Source organism: Tubulanus polymorphus, chromosome 1, assembly GCF_964204645.1.
Source record: "Tubulanus polymorphus chromosome 1, tnTubPoly1.2, whole genome shotgun sequence".
NCBI lineage: Eukaryota > Metazoa > Nemertea > Palaeonemertea > Tubulaniformes > Tubulanidae > Tubulanus > Tubulanus polymorphus.
The window spans coordinates 12,893,933-12,916,037 of NC_134025.1; the positions used below are offsets into that span (position 1 = coordinate 12,893,933).

Below are 22,105 nucleotides of genomic sequence, written 5' to 3' on the forward strand. Positions count from 1 at the left end.
ACTTGGTGGAATATAGTGTTCTCTTCCCTGATGTGACGCATTCGACGACGATAGATAAGCACTTTGCATATTGCAAAGTGTGCAAAACCGATTTTTCTATCAAGCATGGAGGAAGAGATGACTGTCGCTGTCATTGTCAGTCAGAAAAGCATAAGGACTACAAACGAATATTATCCTCTAACCAAAATTTATTCGCGACAGGATTCAGCGCTGTGGATACGAATGATAGTGATCTAACTCGCATTGTAAATGCGGAACTTCTGTTTTTATCTTTTTTGATTGAACATAATCTGCCATTTTCGATCATGGACCACGTAAACCATTTAATGAAAAAATGTTTCCAGACTCGAAGATAGCTAAAAAATTTAGCTGTGGGCACACGAAAGGACATAATGTTATCGAAGCTATGGCTAAGGACTCTGTGACAAAGGCAATCGATGCTTTGAAAGTGGCCCAAACATTTACCCTCGCCTGTGATGGTAGTGATGAGGGGGATGATAAATTATATCCAGTTATTTTACGGTTTGTGAATCCGAACGCCTTGGTACGTAGTGTTTTGATATCTATTCCGTGTATAAACGACCTGAGTTCTGGAGAAAATATCTACAAAATGTTGGACAAAGAACTACAGAAATTTGATCTCGAATGGAAGAACTGTTCAGCTTTTTGTTCAGACAATTGTAATGTAATGACTGGAAGCAAGAAAGGCGTAATTGCTTATATACGAAAGCAAAATGAAAACGTTTATTTATCAGGGTGTCCTTGTCACCTGATACATCTGGCTGCTGAAAAGGGAGCAAAGGCATTTAGTCTTCTCAGTATCGAGGAACTGCTTGTTGACATTTTCTATTATCTTGATAAGAGCACCAAAAGAAAAAATAGCCTAAATGAATTCCAAAAGATTTGTGGCAAAGAAGAAATGAAGATAATAAAACATGGGGCAACACGCTGGCTTTCTTTGGAGAAAGCTCTCACACGTCTGCTTGAGCAATGGATACCATTGCGTAAATTTTTTGTAGAAGAATGCAAGGACCACCCAGATGCATCATCAAGGTAATTCGATCATGTTAGACTCTAGGTAGAAATCCACATTTTACATAAAAAGATGGATGTGATGAATGAAATAGGTTTTTAAAAAAACTTAATGCAAACTAGGCAAGAGTCTTTTCTTGTGTCTTGTAATAATAATTGAAGACTCTTGCATGGTTTGCATTCAGTTTTTTTCAAACTTACTTTAGAAACATCCTTCCCTGATTGACCTAACGTTTCTGACGGAAATTTGATACTTCTATTTTCAGTGATCGGAAAGTACGGGCTAAAAAAAAACTGAATTCATCATTAACCCGATTGGTCTGCTATTTCCTTCAAAGTGTGCTTCCAGTTTTTAATCAGGCTAATGTCTTGCTGCAGTCCGAAAAGCCGATGGTACATCAGTTGAAGCCAACCCTCATGGGTCTATTGCGGAAGTTACTTATCCGGTTTATGAAACCAAGTGCCATGTCATCGTGCTCTGAACTCGATGTCAAGTATGCTCTTAGTTATAATATTCTACCCGACAAAGACATAATGATTGGTAGTAGTGCATTGGAGTACATGTCACAGTCAAAAGGACTGAGTGATGATGACAAAAAAAGTTCTATAGTAATGTTCGCCAATATTATATCAATGCTTGTGACTACATAAAGAAGAATTTCCCACTGAATGATAAACTGTTGGGTCACGCAACAGTTGCTGATGTGTCAAAGCGTGAAACTGCACATGTGTCGAGTCTACTTTATTTTCTTGATTGGTTCCCTTCTATTGTACCAGTCAACGAATCCATAGGAAATGCTGCCTTTATAAAGGATGCTATTCAGACTGAATTCATGGAATATCAGTCACATGCATTTAATGAGAAATTACTGTCTATTGACAGAGTTGATGAGCAATGGCAAGAGATAGGGTTGATAAAATCAATACATCATGATCAACCTGTTTTTTGACGCCTTATAAAACGTTACCATTATGAAACCTAAACAACGTTAACCATTCAGCGTCATTTTACAAACGACAACCGTAAATCGATGTGCAAAACGTCACAGGTTTATGTGTACACATACAAGCTATTCGGCAAACTATTATTGGTAAAGATGTAGAATGGCTCCCTGTGATTATATAATGACCTCTATTCGAACGTCGAAATGTTATATTGCATTGATTATCATGAGAAGACGTATTGTAATAGTAAAGGATGTATGATTATATCAGGAGCGGCAGGCATAAATAGAAATGATAAGTAAATCGGATTATTCGGTTAAATGGCGGATGTATACACGATGCGGAAGTCTGATATAAAAGTCAGACTCTGACATGGGGATGCTAGTGGAATGACGGAGCTATCTACGATCTGAGTAGGGCCGGCGTGAATTATTGGCCCTTACAAGCGGTCTATATAAAAACGTGTAAACATATAATTTCAATATTCAAATGTTTTAGAAAATATGTTCGATATTAGAGGTATGCAGGTTTCATGAGATAAGCAATTTATAATAGCATAGCTGTCATATACGGCTCCGCATCCACTGATGGCATGTTTATAAGGTGACAATTCAATTCAATGCTTTATTGATCCTTATTACATTGAAATTCCGGGATAAAATTCCAAAATTCAATAAAGTTACAAATTTTAAAATAAGAAAATACAAAATACAAGACACGGGTAATTCATACAGAATAACATGAATAAGTTATTTAAATGACAATGTCTACTTCAACCCAGATTCAAGTCTAGGATATCGAGTGACAGCCAAACCGGGCCCCAGGACCGGGCCAACTGGCTACACGATATGCTCAAATTCATGATGAAGCAGACATCAGAAGAGCTCTTTCTTCAACCATGGAGGCAATGAAGTTGCAGACCAGCTTAGAGGCATAAGTGAATCGAAGTCGGTCACAAGTTGACACTTTTTTTTTAATTAGACCAGTCGAAGACTGTATCATCTACCCAATCACCAAATCTCATAATTCCCCAAATTTCTTAAAACTTCGATTTCAAATTTGCAATTCCACATTAGCTTATCCCAGAAATTCTACATTTTTTCGCAGGCATCAAATAATTTATTAAAGTTAATTTTCTTGTTAAATTTCTGCCCACAGTCATTAAGTCCATCCTAACAATTCCACATTCAAATGCTGAATCAGAAAGATTATTCAGCATGGTTCGTAAAAATAAAGTAGACGTTAGAAAGTCAATGAATGTTTCAACTTTGCAGTCTATCTTACAAGTAAAGGTAAACATGGATGGCCACTTTTACGAAAGAGAGTTCGATGGAAAAATGATTAAGAAAGCCAGGTCATGTTCGTATGAGAAAAAGAAAGCCACTTAATTTGCTATATTACTCAACCATTACTATCAAGTGTGACAACTGACAAAAAAGTTGCAACTTGTTTATTTCTGTTATGAATTTCTTAAGATTAAAGAGTTCACAGGCTACTTTTGATTTTACTTAGCTTGGGCACTTGGTATTAACCATACTGTGCTTGTTGAAGTATATATATATAGTTAATTCTTTTTTAAACATTTTAGTTCGAGTTAATTATATATTGTTTTAAGGCAAAACGATAATCTTGACAAAGAATAAAAACGTCTTATTTTCTTGTTAAAAACATGTATCTTTTTATGTCTTTTATTTATTTGTGATTCCTGAAAACCGGTCCATTTTCCTGAAAATCATACTTTTATTCCTGAAAATGATTTTCAAAGGTTGGAGGGTCTGGGACCGTTCATTAAGTACGCACGCAAGTCCTAGGTAGGACCTCAATGGCAAAAGCGTACGATCCGCATACAAAGCTAGGTAGCTATTAACACAAAGCGTACTTACTTAAAAAATCAAAGTGCTCTAATTGTTGTAGTAGCCTGGCTGCTCATCTGTAGGTATTAGTTCAGCCATGAGTCTGGAACAATATGGTGAATCCATTACACTTTTTAAAAGGCAGCATCCTAGTAAATCCCTTCAAGAGGAACAAGCTTTATGGTGTGATAGTTAAAGTCTCAAATAATAGAATTTATTTGTACTATAATAAAACAGACCAGTAACAAGTGTTTTTTATGTTTTATACTACATGATCAATCATTGCGTACGTAAGGCAATATAGTACAATGTGCGTACATAAGGTAGGACCTTGAAATAAGAAATAAGGTCCTATTTTTTGCGTACGTACTTAATGAACGGTCCCGTTCTACCCTGGTCCGGGTAAGAGGGACGACGAGAAGGTCCACGACACCGACAGTCCTTCCCCCGTTGGCGCTAATACAAGGAAGTAGAGAAATGGAGCAAAATCTCCACACGTCTTACCCTCACGAGAGCTGTAGATAAGAATGACTTGTCCCCCAGGACAAACATTCAAAAACGTTTATGAGAGCACTGGGAGACGAGCGCATCAACCGGCTTGGCAACGAGCACCTCAACCCGCTCGGAGCCAAAAAATAGGTATTGGGTTCGGGGACTTCCTTCGCGAGCGACACCTCACGGGGGAAGCCTGCAAAAATAATGATGGCCGCGAACGCGAAATAATTATATGAAATACAAGATACGAAGACACACGACTATGTACAGTACATAGCATATCAAACGGTAAAAAGGTCGACCAACTCTAAACGAGGGCGGGACCGGAGTTGGACTCTGTAACAGAAAGGAAACCCGCGGTTCTGCTACATAATCCACATGATGTTGTTGATGGTTGTTGTTGTTGCGATGCATTTCCAATGCTCTACATTCCTCATCACACAAACTACAGTTGAATCCCGTTCACGAAAATCCTAGAATAAGGACAGTATCTTAAATCCCTGACGATGTCATAGGCCGTAATACGAAAACCCGTCTACAACGATGTGATTTTGGTATCAAATTTTGTAATGAATAAACGCGTTTTACTTTTTGTAAATTAAGAAAATATGTTAACCAACCTTTGAATTTTCATTCCTGGCTTAACCACAAAATTTTAACCACAACCTTTTTCGCTTTGACCATTGTAAGTTATAGGAAAGTGGATGTATATGTTGTTGTTTACTTATTAAAGCTACGAGAATGGAAGAAAAAGAGCAGTCAATAAATAGGCTTCAACACCGGTGAAAGGCCATTTCTACTTAATAAACAGAACTAGAATCAGTCAAGCGCTTCAAAAGTTATGAAGGAATTCGTTGGCTGAAAATCACACTTCTCAGCCATGGAGTCCCCATTAGGAAATGAACTACAGTTCATAAGGTCAAATGGTGACCAAATGTCACCCGATTTTGATCAGACTCCCGGAAAATATAAAATGATGGTTTCTCTATCGATTGAAAATATTTTATGAATTGTTGACAATTTCAATTAAAGGTTATTAGCATAGTTTGTGTTTGCAGGGGGCAATCTTACCACGGCAAGTGGTCATGACACTGTCTTTGGATGGTTAGAAAATGTTGATCTGTCTTTCATCTGTTGTAGTCCCTTTTAGAAGAAGTCTGAAAATGGCCTTATTTGTTTTCTTAAATATTTGTGCACTCAATTTTAAGAATTTCAGGGGTGATTCGTTGTATATGACATGATAATCGTATATAAGTCAGTAGCGCTGTAGGTCTGTGAATACGGTGAAAAATTACTATTTCATCGATTATACATGCATATACGTGCTTTCGTTGATTGCCATAGATAACATCATAAATAGCACCATCGTTGAATGTTAACTATATGCACGTAATGAAGGATAAATGAATGACTAATTTACGGCTAAGTAGAGATACTTTTTCCGATCAGACAGATCTCAGGTCGTTTAATATATATTAAAGTTTCTAAAAAAATGTTATAAAGATGTATAATCTACCTATATTACCAGTTTTCAGAAAGGACAATATCACAAAACTGACTGTTAATAAACAAGAACATGTTGCTGGGTCAATACGGCTATTCAACAAAGCATTCTTGTAGTATGCTACAATGGTACCATACTTCAAAGAACTTCAGGGCACCAGAAAAGATTTTACCTTTAGGCTAAACAAAAATGATACCTTGAGGTCATTTTTGTAAAAATTTGTAAACAGTTCATTTCTATAGCGTCTGTAATAATAAAATTGACCAGATTTTAAAAAATGCAGTGTAGTATAGGGATAGGCGGCTGGTCAGGTCAACTTTTAAGCTCAGCAGTGCGGAGAAACAAGCTATTAAATTTTTTTAGCCTTAAATATCTTTCATATTTTAAGACAACATTCTAGGGTTGAAATCAATTGTTAGATCAGAGTAATAAGTTTTTTCAACGGTCTTCCACTATATAAGTAAGTAAGCTTAATCACAAACAATTGTTGTATATTGCACATGAATAATATAGTCTCTCATTGCGACGATAGAGTGTACAGGTAATTCAAATCATTTCTCCTTTCGAAACATATTAACAATGAAATTTTGATTCTTTCCATTGAAGGTTTTTTGAGCCACCTTTTGGTGAACCACTGAATCTTCGAACATAGTAAACAATTTAATCAATTACTTGACAAGATTCAAATACAAGTTTTGCTGATTTATATGTTACATTTGCTCCTTGATCGCCCAACTATTTCCTTAACTTATATTTCAACCAGGTTATCGTTGAGATCTTCTTTCCTAATCCCCCTCGGAGATTAACTACTAGTCCTATGTTCCATTTATATTTGAAAGCTTGTTTCGGTGTTGATAGGACAAGTACATATGCCAAAGCCATAAGCTGTATTTGATATGACCGCATGGAAGTGCATTAAGCTTCCAAAAGAAAGATCACCACCACAATATTTCAAACTGTCATTCGTGTCACAGAAAAGTAGACCTAGCTGTATAAACGCACTACTTAACCCATTAGCACTCAGGAATTTTACTATGTAGTGTCAATTACTCCTCAGAAAATCCAAGTTCATCACGATACCGAATAGCTCTTTGCTGTTTATTGTCATGCACTACAAGTTATTGTTATTTTTTAGTAAATAGTCAAGGCTTTCATATAATATACAATTTGATGAGGTGGGCCACCAAAATCATGTCCTTCTGGCCCCCCAAAATTCATCCAAACTTACTTGGATTTGAAGAAAGCACTCAGGTATGTCATGTTCATACTGGAAATACTTGAGAAATTGAAATAGGAGGATGTTGATTTCTGTTTGGTGTTTCGAGGACTTAGGTGTTTAGTTTATCATAAGCTATTGGAATCGAATCCCACTACAACCGTTTCTGTGCAGAATACAAAAAGTGCCGGGCGGATTTGTGTGGCTTTAGTGCTTATGGGTTAATGTTGGCCTACAGTCCACAGGTTTCTCTGATTCGGAATATTCATCGGGTCAATCCCTGATACATAAAACAACTCCCAAAATATGGAAGAGATATTTAGAATCATCTAGGCCTACTTACTAAAAATTTTGGAAAACTAAGTCACAGGAAATGTGATTCACTAATTTGCATTTGTGATAAAATGATGTCTTGGTTATGCAACATTATGTAATACATAATATACAGGAGATTGGCTGGAATGAATTTTCATTGTCTTGAGCATGAGCTACAATCCAGTGTGGCGGTGGTTTGCATCTATGTGGTTTTGAGCAATGGTTCATCAACATTCAATTGAAAATAATCAACAGCTGCAGCCAAGGTATTCACATCTAGGGCATACATCAAGAATGAGAAATGTGCTCTAAAACTTTTAAGAAAATATTTCACATCTTACAATTTACTCATCGAAATGAATCCATCAATATTTTCAGGCCAGTGTCATCACACCTACTGGTCCAGTTTCTCAACTGGCTAAGGTATCCTCAGCTGCCTCCATGGTCATTCCTGTAAAGCTGAAAGAGAGTAAACGTATGGAATTCAGAGTTGGCCCATAATAACTGAATAGCTAAATAAAGTGGATAGAAGAAATCAATGAGTAATGAACAGAAGTATACACAAATGCATGTAGTGGTATACATTGTAAAATCAGTTTTCATGCACTAAATGTTTGAACAGGAATTGTTATTACAGCTAACCAGTGGTAGGGTTGATTTTAACAGAGTGAAAATATAGGAATCCAGGTAATTATGCCAGAGGTAAAAAGGTAGCCACTTAAAGATACTATCAATACTCAGATTTCAGCTCGCTCTGATTTATGTATGAATGAATGATAGATTCAGGCAGCAAAATCGCATAAGGTATCCAAACTAGGGGTCCAGGGACACCATGCCCACTTGGGAAGTGGTTTCCAATGCTCAACAATCTAACAATTTCAACGTTCAACGCCAACTGGTGACCATATACAAAAACCAATGACCTTGAACCTCACCACAATCATAGAACATGTCAGCAGCTATGATTTTGTAATTGATTGTGATAACAAAATATGTCTCATTACCAATTTAATATGGAAATACTAAGTATTCTACTATTCAACGCCCCCTGGTGACCATATTCAAAACCCAATGACCTTAAAACTCACCATAATCATAGAACATGTCATAAACTACAACTTTGCAATTGATCATGATAACAAAATATGTCTCGTTACCAATTTAATATGGAAATACTAAGTATTCTACTATTCAACGCCCCCTGGTGACCATATTCAAAACCCAATGACCTTAAAACTCACCATAATCATAGAACATGTCATAAACTACAACTTTGCAATTGATCATGGTAACAAAATATGCCTAGGTACCAATCTAATAAGGAGATACTAAGTTATTCTACTATTCAACGCCCCCTGGTGACCATATAGAATAACTAATGTCCTTAAAACTCACCACAATCATAGATGATGTCATGAGCAACAACTTTGCAATTAATTATGGTAACAAAATATGCTTAGGTATCAATATAATGTGGAAAAACTTTTTCCCACCTTCCAATGAGTACTGATACCAAGATGGCCGCCAATTGCGTCACAAATGGCCGATCAAAAATACCTGGCTCAGGTATAAAACAACCCTTTCCAAGGAATACCCATCAAAAATTGCAATGAGAAATGGCAAACCAGTAGGAAGCTACAGGACTCAGAATTTGGGCCAAAATTTTTGGGCACTAAAAAGGTCATAGGACGGCCATCTTGCGTCCGATCGACCCAATTTTTCTTATGGTGATGGGCCCTGGGGGGATTCAAATATATATGAAAGATCAAGGTAATTGATTTAAGCGTCTTCAAAATTTCCCTCAAAAAGTTCAAAAATGTGTAAAAAGTGCTGATTTTGACGAACAATGGCTGCCAGTCGGCCATCTTGAATCTGAGAGGGCCAGTTTTTGGGCTGAAGATGTGTCTAGGGTAGACACATGTATAAACCAAATATCAAGACATTACCTTGAAGCGTCTTCAAAACTTCCCAAAATAACTGGATTCCGTCTACGGACGGACGAACGCTACGACGGACGAAAAGTGAACGCAATAGCCCGCTGGGACTAGTCCCAAGTGGGCTAAAAAATAGACTGGTTTAGAGCAGATAGACTCACATTGAATATCCCAAAAACAGCAAGCCTTTTGATTAAACCAAAACAATCTAATCTTAAATACCCAGTCTTATCCTTTGAAAATAATCCAATGGAGTTTTTCAAATCACAAGTTCTTGGGTGCAATTGTAGATGAAAAACTAACATTTGAACACCACACCACATCAAATCGATTTGCTCAAAACTCAACAAGAATATATATCTTTTGAAGTGTGTCCGAAATTTATTACCAAGTTGGTCTAAACGCTTACTCTATTATAGCTACATAGATTCACACCTAAACTATTGACTTTCTCTTTGGGGGCCCATGATTTCTAAACAACAAATCAATACGATAACAAAATTACCAAAAAAAAAGCTGTTCGGGTTAGGCCTATAACCAACTCAAAATACAACGTCCCAACCTCATCCCTTTTAAAAAACTTGAGAATCTTGAAATTTGATGACATGATAAGACTGGAACTTATCAAACTTGTATATTCCTTTATTCATAATATACTCCCAATGACAATAAGTAACCATGAGTTCAACCCCATAAATCATCAACCATGAATAGATCATTTCTTTGTAAAGGACCCACAATATGGCAGAATACACCCTCATTCATTCAATCCGCATGTTATCTTGATATTCTTAGAACAAGATATAGGCCTAACAAGAGCCCCAAGGGGCACTATGGCCAGCCAGCCTGTCAGCTTTTCATAAAATGGCAAATGATGCATTCTGTGGGTTAAATTTGTATGAAAGTACAGAGCACAACAGCAATTTTTACTAGCCTACTTGCCTATTGCCAACATACCTTATAAGCTCTTTTTTCTGTGTAGAGTTCAATGCCTCAATTTCTCGTTTTTTCTTTAAAATACAATTACTCGATACACTCAGCCCCATATGATTACACATTGTAATAGCCTAGAAATAAATTTCAATCGTGTAGTCTACATCCAAATAATATCACCATTTTGTCAAAAATAACACTGAAATATAAATGAATGTAGAAATTTAATTGAATACAGTCAACTTGCTTTAATTTTCTTGGGATGGTGGTTTTTTCTATGAATTAGACATTATACGTAATTTGAATTTTCTATAAATTATGTATAATTCATAGAATTAATGATTTATCTAAATAGATAAACGTATAAATTTGTATAAACTACAAATAAAAACCTGGTAAAAATTATTTCCACTGGCGTTGAAACAAATACTGCATGCCACGGCCATTCATTGTTTAAGATGTAACTGGCGGGAAGATACGTCGCGTGGCCGCGGCACGCTCAGTGGCAATGACTGATGAGTAGTTGATAAGCTTACCAATCAAGCAGGCAGAATTACGGGATACAAATTACACGTCGCATTTTCAATTGTTTTTAAGAAAAGGGACCGTGGATATAGCTACGATTTAAGAATTACAAAGTACGAATTATCCGATGGAAATTAAAGGGTGTAACGAAGGGAAAATCAGTAGATTTCATTTTTATACGAATAAGGTAGTTATACGAATTAACTGACGACTAATTAAGCGAGGTTGACTGTATAATCAATTTTCAACAACATTGAAACACTAAATACCAGTAAACGCCTTTACCTTATCTGACGTACCACCATTATGAAGAGCTAAGCCAACAAAACGCTGCATGGCTGACAACTTCCGATTGCGACTGAACAGCATAATTGAGCCAGCCATTGCCATTTCCTTCTCCTTCTGGTAAGAAGTTGTGTTCCCATAGACTACGGTTCGTAAAATGTTAACAAATAGCTTCGCCCTTTCTTCCCATTCATTTATGATAATATCTGGTTTGAAGTCCAGTAGATTAGTCACATCAGGTGATTGTAAAACCGATGGTGGATCCATCGCACAAAGTGAAATTATATCCTGGTTCAAATGACGTAACATTAATTCGAATATCTCTGACTTGTACATATTTACGATGGAAGCAACCAGCACATGCCTTGGCTTTCTGGCAACTAAGTTCATCAAAAATGTCTTCAGCTCTTTTTCGACAGGCACGAAACGTCTGGTCTGTGATGGATATGCAACCGTTACTGTGACCTATAATTGCATAACAAAAGAAAATGATTTTCATTTTAAGGAACGATTTTCATTTTAAGGACTGGTTGTACAAACTTACTTAGGCACTTCCAATGAATCCAATCCTAGACTAAGCTCATGCCTTCAGGGGTGGACCCAGGGCACACTTTGACAGGAGGGCTCAACTCGTTTTCTGGTTAAGTAGTTCAGTTGGCGAATAACAGTTTAGATTAATACGCCAAGGGCATTGTCGAAGAAATTTCCTTTGACAATCCGGCAATCAGAAACATTATCGAGGATATTTCTTTCGACGATCCGACAATCGGAAGTATTGTCGAAGAAATATCCTTCGAATATCCGACACCAAGCAATGAAACCAGGGGCCGTGTGTGTGCGTGGAATACCCTTATATTCTCAGCCATTTTATTTGGTGGTATTACGGATGGCGGTATAATGAGCTTTGACCATATTTTTTTAAAACTCCCCCAATTGGCCAATCGATTATCATCATGAACTGGCTTACCTGACTCGGAGTCATAGAAGTTTCCCATGTATCTCGCAAAGTCGTCCCTAATCAAGTCAAATGATGCTTGAGCATCTCGGGATTATATAAATATGGTAAGCCCACCGCCGTCTTTGTACTTTGTATACAAATCTCTAATAAATCTGTTGAAATCTTGAACTTTTGCTTCTTTTAGGGATGCGACTTTTATTCGAGCCTCTTCTGATAAAGGTATCTTGGGATTTGACACCAGAAATAGTAATCGGTCGATAAATCTGTCCCCATAAATCTGTTGCCAGCATAAGCATAGCATTTAAAAGCGGTTCAGGTTGCATCATCACAGCCATGCTCGAACTCGCTCAAACTCATTAAAAATCCTCTTTCCCAAGTTCCGAGGGATACAGAATCACCTTTTCCGCCCCAGGTGATATTCAAAAATGCTCTCTCTGTTTCACCAGTTTTCTGTTTACTTTGAATGTCACCTATTATCTTAGAACCCTCGTCTTCACTAGTGAGTCCGTAACCTCTAGCCATCTTCTGGTGCACTTGAATGCTGGCTACTGTGGTATACGCTTCTATAATTAGAGGTGCATTTGCGATCTTCCTAAATTCTTCTGATGCCGGCAAGAGAACTTTGGCATAGACTCTTGATTTCCCTCATCCCGTCTCGCACACACTAAACAAACAATTATTCAAAGGAACTTCGTATTCGTTGTTGTCAGCCGCCATCCTAACTTTAGGCCCAGCTGATTGTCGAAGGAAATTTCATGGGACAAAAAATGCATTACGCAGTTTGTCCCTACGACCTTGGCACTTTTCAACCAGAATATGGAGTTGAACCAACAGGAGCACGAAGAAATGAAAAGGGCGTATTTTTTAAGCGCACCTATTTCCCATCTCACTATAAATTGTGCCTTTTTTAAAAACTTTTCAATACTTCTGTATTGTCGTAATTCTATTGTGAACATTGTAAAGCGCGGTGATTAATTCATAGCACTGCGTTATGAAATAAAATAAATTACTGTTATTATTATCATTATCATTATCATATTGAAAAAGGGGCCACAAAGAAATGAAAAGGGTATACCGGTATATACCGAAAAAGGGCAATTCCCCAACACCAAAATAAGAAACTGGAAAATTCTTTCGAAATTTCAGTGCATTTTCTTACAATTTCCAGGCAATTGAGGGACATTAGAGAAATCTTGTGCAGCTGCTATCTTATCAGTTGCAGGTGGAAAAGTTCATTGAAAAACATTGCCATTGTGTAACCAGTTATTACTATAGATCTGTTATTTCTTATCACTACAATATGTTTGCACACTATGAGGCTGGCTTTACTGTAGAAATATGAAATCTATGAATCACACAGTCAGTGTGCCTCGGGCAGGTCTGTAACCGCAGCTTGCAATGCAGTTCCGGTGAACTCTCCATCGCTTAAAGGAAATTCTTGCAGGGCCCAGTGATCAATTATTCTTATTTGACACTTTCTGAGAAAATTCAACTCTACGTGGGCTGTGCGGGGTTAACTTGAGTGATCAGCCGTGAATTGAAATTATCTAATAGTTTCATTTAATTCAGACTGTGTGTGCGTGTGTGTGCGTGTGTGTGTGTGTGTGCGTGTGTGTCTTTTTCTTATTAATAATAAACTGTATAATATTCTCACTCCCTGTTGTGCGGACATACTACAGAAATATATAGCACACAAGCACGTCCGACAGCGAGGAAAACCAATGACAAACTGATTTCTTCCGCCTGTCCGCAGCGCCACGTAGTGAGAATAGTATAGTATTTTATTCCAGAGTTTGTGTTTTGTATTTTGTTGTCGATATCGGGGATTGAGGAAATTTGATTTGGAGGACCCTACCTGGTCAATAACATCTCGCAAGTGTGGGTTACAATTGTATCTTCAAAAGGGCACAGGAAAATTGCAACGGGAGCACGTGCTCCTTGTGTTCCCATCTGGATTCACCCCTGGCTTTGTAGCAGGCCTAACATGTTAACAAGAAAATACGACCATTCCAGGACCAGTAATCATACCTTAGTATTTTTCTCAGCGTAATCCTTTTCATTTAACGCTAGCTTCTTCTTGGCTATAGATGGAGAGCCACTCTATAAAAGTAAATTTGCATTTAGAATGGACAACCGTTAATCTTTATGAAGGAGATGGCATTATTCTCAACAATTAATAATTGCTACCACAATGGGATAAAGATAGCCTACTAAAATTAACCATATATATTTTGTGCCAAGGCCCGTGCCGAGTGGGGCTTCGGAGGTAACAAACGAATCCCCTAAAATTTTGAAGTGCCCTTCTGTCAGTGTAAAAAAAATTGAGTCAAGATCTTTCAAATTTAGATACAATTTTCCTGTTTTTTTTAGAAGATGAAAAGCAATCGATTCTCAAATGATTTATTCAGGTACACAGGCACTTCATATCTGTCGTTTTTCAATTGGAAAGTTCCCCTTTACCAAAGGGGCCATTTCTTGGAATGAAACTGCCCTCAAAAAAGCTTGGCACCGGCCTGCACCCGAGATTCAAATGCTACCTACCGGCGGCAATCCAAATGTTACGGTTTGTTCACACTTTTTAGATGATCGCTGTCCTGGTGATAGTACCGAAGTCTCTTCAATTTTTGACAGGGATGTGGAAATCTTCCGCACTTTAACACGAGGTACTGGTGTCTCCCCACTGGGAATACAACGTTTTATCGGTTTGGTGTCCTCAGAGTCAGACTTGTACTCAATCGGCAGATCAAATACATTAGTCTCCACTGATTCAGTCATGCCTGGTAAAACCTTCGGCGTCTGTAATAGGCTCACAATATCTCGTTGCACGTTTTTCAGTTTGTTCGCGGCATTTGAAAATTTTCTTAATTTCGATACGCATTCACGACACAAGATGTCACTAACTCGTTCTCGGTTATTGGTGTCCAAAAACGACATGTACACCGATAATAACGCCGGTGGGAACGTGACTGAGTTTATATTCGCACGAGACCGAGAGTCATCAACAGACTTTTTGCACAGATCACAAATCTTTGACATTATTGTGACAGTAACGACACGTAGGCCTAAATTTACCTATCAGTAATTTAAGAAACGAGGTCCAGCACCTGCACTGGAGATAGGAACGACCACTTCTTAACTGAAAAATAATTCAATTGAGCGCGCGACAACCGGATAGGGCCTAGGCCCTATTGGCTATACTGGCTATAGGCCCAACTGGGGAAAACCAGAAAATGAAAATCATATAGGCCTACACATTGAGGAGGTCATCGTAAACCAGTGCGTAGTTAAGTTGCCTTTCTCAACATTTTTTGTAAACATTTTGGAACCGTCACGGTCTTATTTTAGAATGACGACGACGCACTGTTGTGTATCAATACCGCGTCAATACATATGAGTCATTCTGCAGATTTTCCAGAACCTGCCCTGAGAGGCCACATGGCTTCTCAGGGCAGGAACCTGCCCTGAGAGGCCAGTCGTTTGAATCAATAGAAAATGAAAACCCATTCAACAGAGTGAGCTGAAATGGTGGCAAGGTGATCGGGATATTCAGATTCAAACTAAAGTTTTCGATCATACAATTGAAGACTACGCTGTATTCTATAGAAATAAATTGAGAAATACAAATGCTTTTAATCATATTAAGCTAAAACAGTTAAAAAGTCAAGACGATAGGGAAACAAAAGTTACCTAAAATCAAAATATGAATTTTTGTTGAAATATATAAGAAAAAAGAATTAGAATTGGTATTTTTCAGAAACAAATTAAAAAATACTAATATTTTTCATAGAAATAAAGAAATGAAAAAAAACTTTTCTCTGTGGGAACATTTCTTATCAAAACATCATAAAAAATTTCATCTATAACTTAATGAAGAAGAAAAATCACAATTATTCTCAGGAATAGAATTTTGCTGCTATGTTAGGTAATTAATGATAACGATGATACAAGTTTTTGTAAAAATTAAATTAAATGATTCCAAGCGGCGCTGTTTTTATTTGTAATCTATAATTTATTACGATTAACGTGCTATATGTTTCTTCTAATTTCTTTGCACTTCACTTTCTTGTGTTACATTTGCATACGTATTTCTATACATTGTTTGCATCAATAAATATGAATGCACTTGTGTTAAATAACAAGTCCTTATCGCATCGTAATTAAACTGGCTATCGGCTTGCTCACACATAAATGGGAGGTGACGAAGAGATGAGGAGAGCACGCCGCAATTGCTCATTACGTCAATATAAAACATTCGACACATTTTCTAAACTCATTTTGGTAACATGCGTGAGGCCTAGCCTAGATTGCAGCAGTTGAACAGGCCTCTCAGGGCAGGTGATAGGCAGAAGTCAAACTGCAGCAGTTGAACTGGCCTCTCAGGGCAGGTTGATTTCTGCAGAATGAAACTGGCCTCTCAGGGCAGGTGATATCAGAACTCAAACAGCAGCAGTTAAACTGGCCTCTCAGGGCAGGTTGATAAGTCAAACTGCAGCATTGGAACAGGCCTCTCAGGGCAGGTGATATCAGAAGTCAAACTGCAGCAGTTGAACTGGCCTCTTAGGGCAGGTTGATATCTGCAAAAATGAAAGTGGCCTCTCAGGGCAGGTTGATATCGGAAGTCAAACTGCAGCAGTTGAACTGGCCTCTCAGGGCAGGTGATCTGCAGAACTCAAACTGCAGCAGTTAAACTGGCCTCTCAGGGCAGGTGATATCTGCAGAATGAAACTGGCCTCTCAGGGCAGGTTGATTTCTGCAGAATGAATTTAGCCTCGCAGGGCAGGTTGATTTCTGCAGAATGAAACTGGCCTCTCAGGGCAGGTTGATATCGGAAGTCAAACTGCAGCAGTTGAACTAGACTCTCAGGGCAAGTTGATATCTGCAAAATGAAAGTGGCCTCTCAGGGCAGGTTTAATCAGAACTCAAACAGCAGCAGTTGAACTGGCCTCTCAGGGCAGGTGATATCTGCAGAATGAAACTGGCCTCTCAGGGCAGGTTATATCAGAACTCAAACAGCAGCAGTAAAACTGGCCTCTCAGGGCAGGTTGATTTCTGCAGAATGAAAGTGGCCTCTCAGGGCAGGTTGATATCTGCAAAAATGAAAGTGGCCTCTCGTTGATTACAGAAGTCAAACTGCAGCAGTTGAACAGGCCTCTCAGGGCAGGTGATATCAGAAGTCAAACTGCAGCAGTTGAACTGGCCTCTCAGGGCAGGTTGACGACAGTAGACTACGTATATAATTGCACCCACAGGGCTGATCAGATTAGATTCAATTGCGTATGCCTTATTGCATGTGGCAACTATAATTATGCCATTGTCATTAGATAAAGTATAAAACTGATTAAAGTTGGCCTGCGCTCAGGTAATTAACCTAACGAAAAATAATATGACATATGATCAACCAACCCTTACCCCGGAGAAGAAAAATATGATCAGCAGAATTACAATAGAGTTTCTGCGAAAGCAGTAGACAACCCCGAAAAATTCACTGTTGAATTAGAATATACAGCATATTGAAACGCACTAATATCAGTGGACGACACAAATTGTTTATGTAGGCCTATAGGATATTTGAATAATTAAATTAATGCTTTGAAATTTATATAATCACCATAACTTTTCGTCGTCGGTTAACTACATAACTTTTTAAAAATACATTTCTTATTATGAATGAATTTTAATTGAAATATTACTTTCGTTTTATTTGTTAAGTGTCGATATATCAATACGTTTAATTTATTTCATTTTAATCCATTTAATTTCATGACTCGATAATGTGCATGTCAAACATCGGCGAGATAATTCGCCGTTTCATCAGAATTATAGCAGAGTTTTCCATTTATACTGCTTAATTGCGCCAATGGCCTCTCAGGGCAGGTTCCTGCCCTGAGAAGCCACATGGCCTCTCAGGGCAGGTCTGCGGATTCTTAAGAATGACCCTTCTCCGTATTTCGATTCCGAATCCGCGTTTTACTCTTTACCCCATTTACTGCGGTATATCGTAACAACGTAAGGAAACCATGCAGCAAGATTCATTCAAAGTCACATCTGGCCGAGACGGATCTAGACAGTTTAATCGTACGTAAACACCCGAGCCACATTCGTTGTGATATAAGAGAACGGGAGAAAATCTAGAAACTATTCTTAGTCCGATTAGATCAGACTTAATTTTCTTGTCAATCAATTCAATTCTTTTTATTGATTTTGAGTTCTATGATTTTAGGAAGTGGATATTTTGCCAATGCTGCATTATTTTAGTAAATGCTATTTTGGGTAAAAGTGCAGATCCGCACCTCTCCGCGCAAACGGTTCAATCAATTACATTGAATAATATGTCAAAGTCGAAACTTTTGGTTGGTGAAGCGCACAGCCAGTCTTAAGTTTTAAAGAATAAATAGAGGCGAGTGCCCTTCCCAACTCATATAGAAATCTACATTGTAAAAAAAACATAGGTTTTGCGGGGCACCTGTGTTCGGCGTGGTGCGTGGCCAAAGAAAATCACCCAAAATATCGAAGATCTATTCGAGCGATGATTCGCCGTGATCATATACGTGTATAGAAAAGGAATTCATTTTTGCGAAAAAAAACCTGCTTTGGGAGTGTTAATTACAAATTGAAAGCCTTGTTTGTTTTATCTTTCATACGACGATAAATCTTATAGAAGGTGCCCGGAGGACGTCCCTTTGGTAAACGCGTATATGTGGATACTACGAAGTGTCTTCTTAACCGATTCTGACTAGCTGACAAAGTCAGAAAAAAATGACGTCACTTGACGTCCAGTTTGAAGTTCATGGGGAAATCGGAAGTAGAATTACGTCACGCTAAAATCCGGCAGCCCATTAACTAAAATAAGGCAATTTATGGATCGGGTTATTTCAGAATTTATTTATTTCATGAAATTTCGAACAAGTTTGGGTCGATGAATAGTTTGACAATGAACCGCGTTGATCGAACGAGTTCGAAAATAGCTGAAATCCCCTTAGCAACGGGAGCGAATTCATTATAAACAAACCACGCGCCGGCGCCCGGTTCAGCCATCGCAGGTTCGAATCCCGGAGAATTACGCTCTCGCGCGCGCGTGCGACAGTCAACCCCAGCCGCAGCGCTGAATAATGTAATCATTTATCAAGTTTAATGACCCTAAAACTGCGATGTGTCGCGTTGTCACGATTTGCTTAACATTTCAAGGCATCGCTGCGGATCGGCGGCACGGTCTCGCTCCGAGGAGCAGCGACATCGCGGTCGGCAAAAACATTAGTCTCCGCCCCTTCTTTCACCAAATAAGGAATTCAGTACCGCTGGCCACGTGCACTATTTATTTTGAGCCGTAGATTCCCGGTACTCTACATTCCCCCGAGAATTAGAGACAAATAAATATTTTTCGCGAGAGAAATCAATTTTTGTATTGACATTTGAATTTTACTGCTGATGATTTATTCGATTTTTTTTCTGGCAGAAAAAAATGCGATCGATTCTTTTCAACGTGTCTTTCATTTTTTCGTGTCTTCCTTTACTTTTCAAATGGAGCTAATCTCTAAATTAACACCAGGTCAAATTCTTCAATCTTGCAAACCGTCTCAGTTTCACCATAATGTCGGTTTTCACATTTCGGGGTTTACAAAGTGGTTTATAAACCATTGAAAAATTCCTGATACAAATCGAAATAGTAATCTTTTTAGCAGTGGTAAACCGACCTACCCCGGGTAGCCAAAGACCAGTTTATATTTAGTTAAGAAATGGGTCAAGTTATTTTCATAGAAAATTGAATTTCATTAGATCTACAGATGAAATGAACAGGTTCGTCATAATTTTCCTAATCAAAATATAAGCCAAAATTTTTAATAACCAGAAATTAATCGAACCTTAAAGTTGAAGTTTCATCTTTCTTTCCCCCACCACTTAACTATATGGCATTAGTTTTCATTTTTCCAAGCTTAACAATAAGAATTGATTTAATTTCTTCAATAATTTAATGCTTGGGGCCCAAATCTACAGAACAATTTCAACATCGAAATATAATTGATAGACTTTAAGAGTTATAGTAAGAGTTTCTTGGCAGTTTCATTGACAACAATTAATTTTCTCGGTGTTCCTTTAGTCACTGACTTTATATTGAGTGCTTTTGTTACACTCCGTGAACGAGGTTGTTTTTGAATCGTTATGATTTCTTAATCTTAGTCGTAAAAATTAAATCAAGCTGCAGTGACAAAGCGTCCGTCACTTAGATTTCATCTATTACATATTATGATATTATATACGCACTTATCTGATATTTTTTACGAACGGCTTTAATAGTTTTATATGTTTTACACAAGAACTGTGTTCCCAAGTTCTACATTGTAAAAAATGTAGGTTATGCTGAAGGAAGGCACCCGGTGGCGGGACCACCACCCAAAATATGCTAGATCTTCGAGCGAATCAAGGGACCCGTGATGAAAAAAGAAAAAAAATCATTTTCTGCGAAAAACAACGTGGGAGTTTGGGAATGTTGATTACATATTGAGAGCCTATTGTTTTATCGATTACACGAAAACAAAATTTTCTGTAGTTAAAGAACGTCAGATTTCTACATTAAATCTCATGGCTTCAATAGTTTTATATGTTTTACACTAACGATTTGTTCCTAAGTATTACAACGGGTCGCATGGGTACAGAATTTATGGAACAACGGTATTTTAAGCACGGATTATTGCATATACGTATTTTACTCGAAGTGGAAAAGGTGAATAACGTTTGAAAAACGGGAGTAAAAAACACATAAAGATACGGTAGGCCTATGTTAAAAAACGCACGGCATTTTATTCCCAGGGATTGGCAAAATTTTGAGTTGATTATGCAAAATTTTGAGTTGTTTATTTAGTACTTGTGTGGAGCGGGACGGTCATTTTGTAACACGCGGACCGCGCGCGCGTGTTATTCTCCGGGACTCGACCCTTAGTGATGCTGTGAAACCGGCGCGCTTGTTATTCTAAAAAATTCGACCCGTTGCTAAGGGACTGTGCTTTTTGTGGGATTCAAATCCAGTCTTCCAATCGGTTTCTACGGAGAAATACGAACTAAAAATAACATTTTTTGACAATATTTTGAGGATATTCTTTGTAAATATTCTGAAAATTACACAAAATCTTTTTGTTATCCTTCATTCACGTATTTAAACTACCCGCGCGACGCGGCCCGCAAGTTTCGCCGAAAGTCCGTCCGTGACCGTCATTTTCGTTGCCGCGATTTAGCCAATGCCCATGTGTCCCGGATGTAAACTACACTTTTTGAGAAGGACGGTATGGAGAAATATAGAAAATTTGAATTTGCCTCATACGCGCGATTAACTTAAGGAGTTTCCAGCTCGCGCCTTCGGCGCTCGCTGTGCGCTTATCATTGTTTCAGATTCAAAATGTCATCAGTAATTCGGTACATTTCCATTGACATTGGTTAATTTTAACAAAGTGGCTATTTTTACGTCGCCCGTAAGAATTAACTTCCAGCTATATTTACGTCCGGGAAGGGATAGGGTTAGGGTAAGGTGAGGCTATATGTAGTTAAAACATTCGGCTGACTGTGAGCGAGCTCGGTGGTCTAGTGGTATGATACTGCGCTAGTAATATACTGGCCCGGGTTCTAGTCTCTCGATCCGCTCTATTTTTCTCTAACTCTGTTCTCCACACTTTCCTTGAATTTTCTAAGTCGTGCACCTCTGTACGCATGCGCGTCAATAATTTGCGTACAGACGTAAATATAGCCGGAAGTTAATTCTTACGGGCGACGTAAGAATAGCCACTTTGTAATTTTAATATATCTTCAGTAGAAAGATTTTAGCCTGGATTCTGTCATTCTGCAGATGGGTCATCCTTATTACCGAGATGACATATTTTACCGAGATGAAATGAAATTTAGCATATTTATCTATTCCTTATCGATTTTAACACTTCAAATCATGTTATATCAGTAATAAATACCTTCTAGAGTCATATTTTACATATTTTTTTATTTGAAAAAATTTTGACTTCAAATACGTAAACTCGGTTAGCAATAAAATTTCATTGAATTTGATTGATCGACGATCTCATCTCGGTAAAGTTAAAAGTTATTTTTCTACAAAAATATCCGACAAAATAT

The 22,105-nt window shown here is 37.9% G+C and overlaps 3 protein-coding genes across 8 annotated transcripts in view; 2 read left to right on the plus strand and 1 right to left on the minus strand.

Annotated features, from left to right (window-relative positions):
* The window catches only part of LOC141901619 (uncharacterized), a 25,466-nt gene extending 10,076 nt beyond the window's left edge, over positions 1 to 15,390 (minus strand). The window contains exons 1-8 of one of the 6 annotated variants that reach the window (XR_012618844.1): positions 14,537 to 15,390; positions 14,024 to 14,095; positions 11,038 to 11,502; positions 10,252 to 10,361; positions 7,702 to 7,819; positions 5,397 to 5,468; positions 4,946 to 5,058; positions 3,755 to 4,798 (exon numbers count right to left, since the gene is read on the minus strand). Coding sequence is in view for 3 of the 6 variants with exons in the window: in XM_074788997.1 (XP_074645098.1) it covers positions 7,771 to 7,819; positions 10,252 to 10,361; positions 11,038 to 11,502; positions 14,024 to 14,095; positions 14,537 to 15,031 (1,191 nt within the window). In the remaining 3 variants the exon portion in view is untranslated. Of the gene's footprint in view, positions 1 to 3,754; positions 4,799 to 4,945; positions 5,059 to 5,396; positions 5,469 to 5,526; positions 7,820 to 10,251; positions 10,362 to 11,037; positions 11,503 to 14,023; positions 14,096 to 14,536 lie in introns of those variants that run through there. The other 5 variants (XR_012618843.1, XM_074788997.1, XM_074789006.1 and 2 more) reach the window with 5 other exon arrangements.
* LOC141910165 (uncharacterized) lies at positions 831 to 3,020 on the plus strand. The gene is made up of 2 exons (XM_074800891.1): positions 831 to 1,053; positions 1,299 to 3,020. Exons 1-2 carry the CDS (start codon positions 920 to 922, stop codon positions 1,681 to 1,683), a joined length of 519 nt encoding a protein of 172 aa, XP_074656992.1. The 5' UTR covers positions 831 to 919; the 3' UTR covers positions 1,684 to 3,020.
* Positions 15,391 to 17,980: 2,590 nt separating the features above from the next.
* The window catches only part of LOC141914937 (nuclear RNA export factor 1-like), a 34,955-nt gene continuing 30,830 nt past the window's right edge, over positions 17,981 to 22,105 (plus strand). Inside the window, exon 1 of the mRNA XM_074806287.1 lies at positions 17,981 to 18,070. Coding sequence (XP_074662388.1) covers positions 18,013 to 18,070 — 58 coding nt within the window. The 5' untranslated portion in view covers positions 17,981 to 18,012. The remainder of the gene's footprint in view (positions 18,071 to 22,105) is intronic.

What these genes read in the sequence shown, in the direction of transcription:
- LOC141910165 (XM_074800891.1), top strand. Translation starts at nt 920, where the DNA reads ATGAAGATAATAAAACATGGGGCAACACGCTGGCTTTCTTTGGAGAAA. An exon ending in CACCCAGATGCATCATCAAG is followed by an intron (nt 1,054 to 1,298) that starts GTAATTCGATCA and finishes TTCTATTTTCAG; the next exon opens with TGATCGGAAAGTACGGGCTA.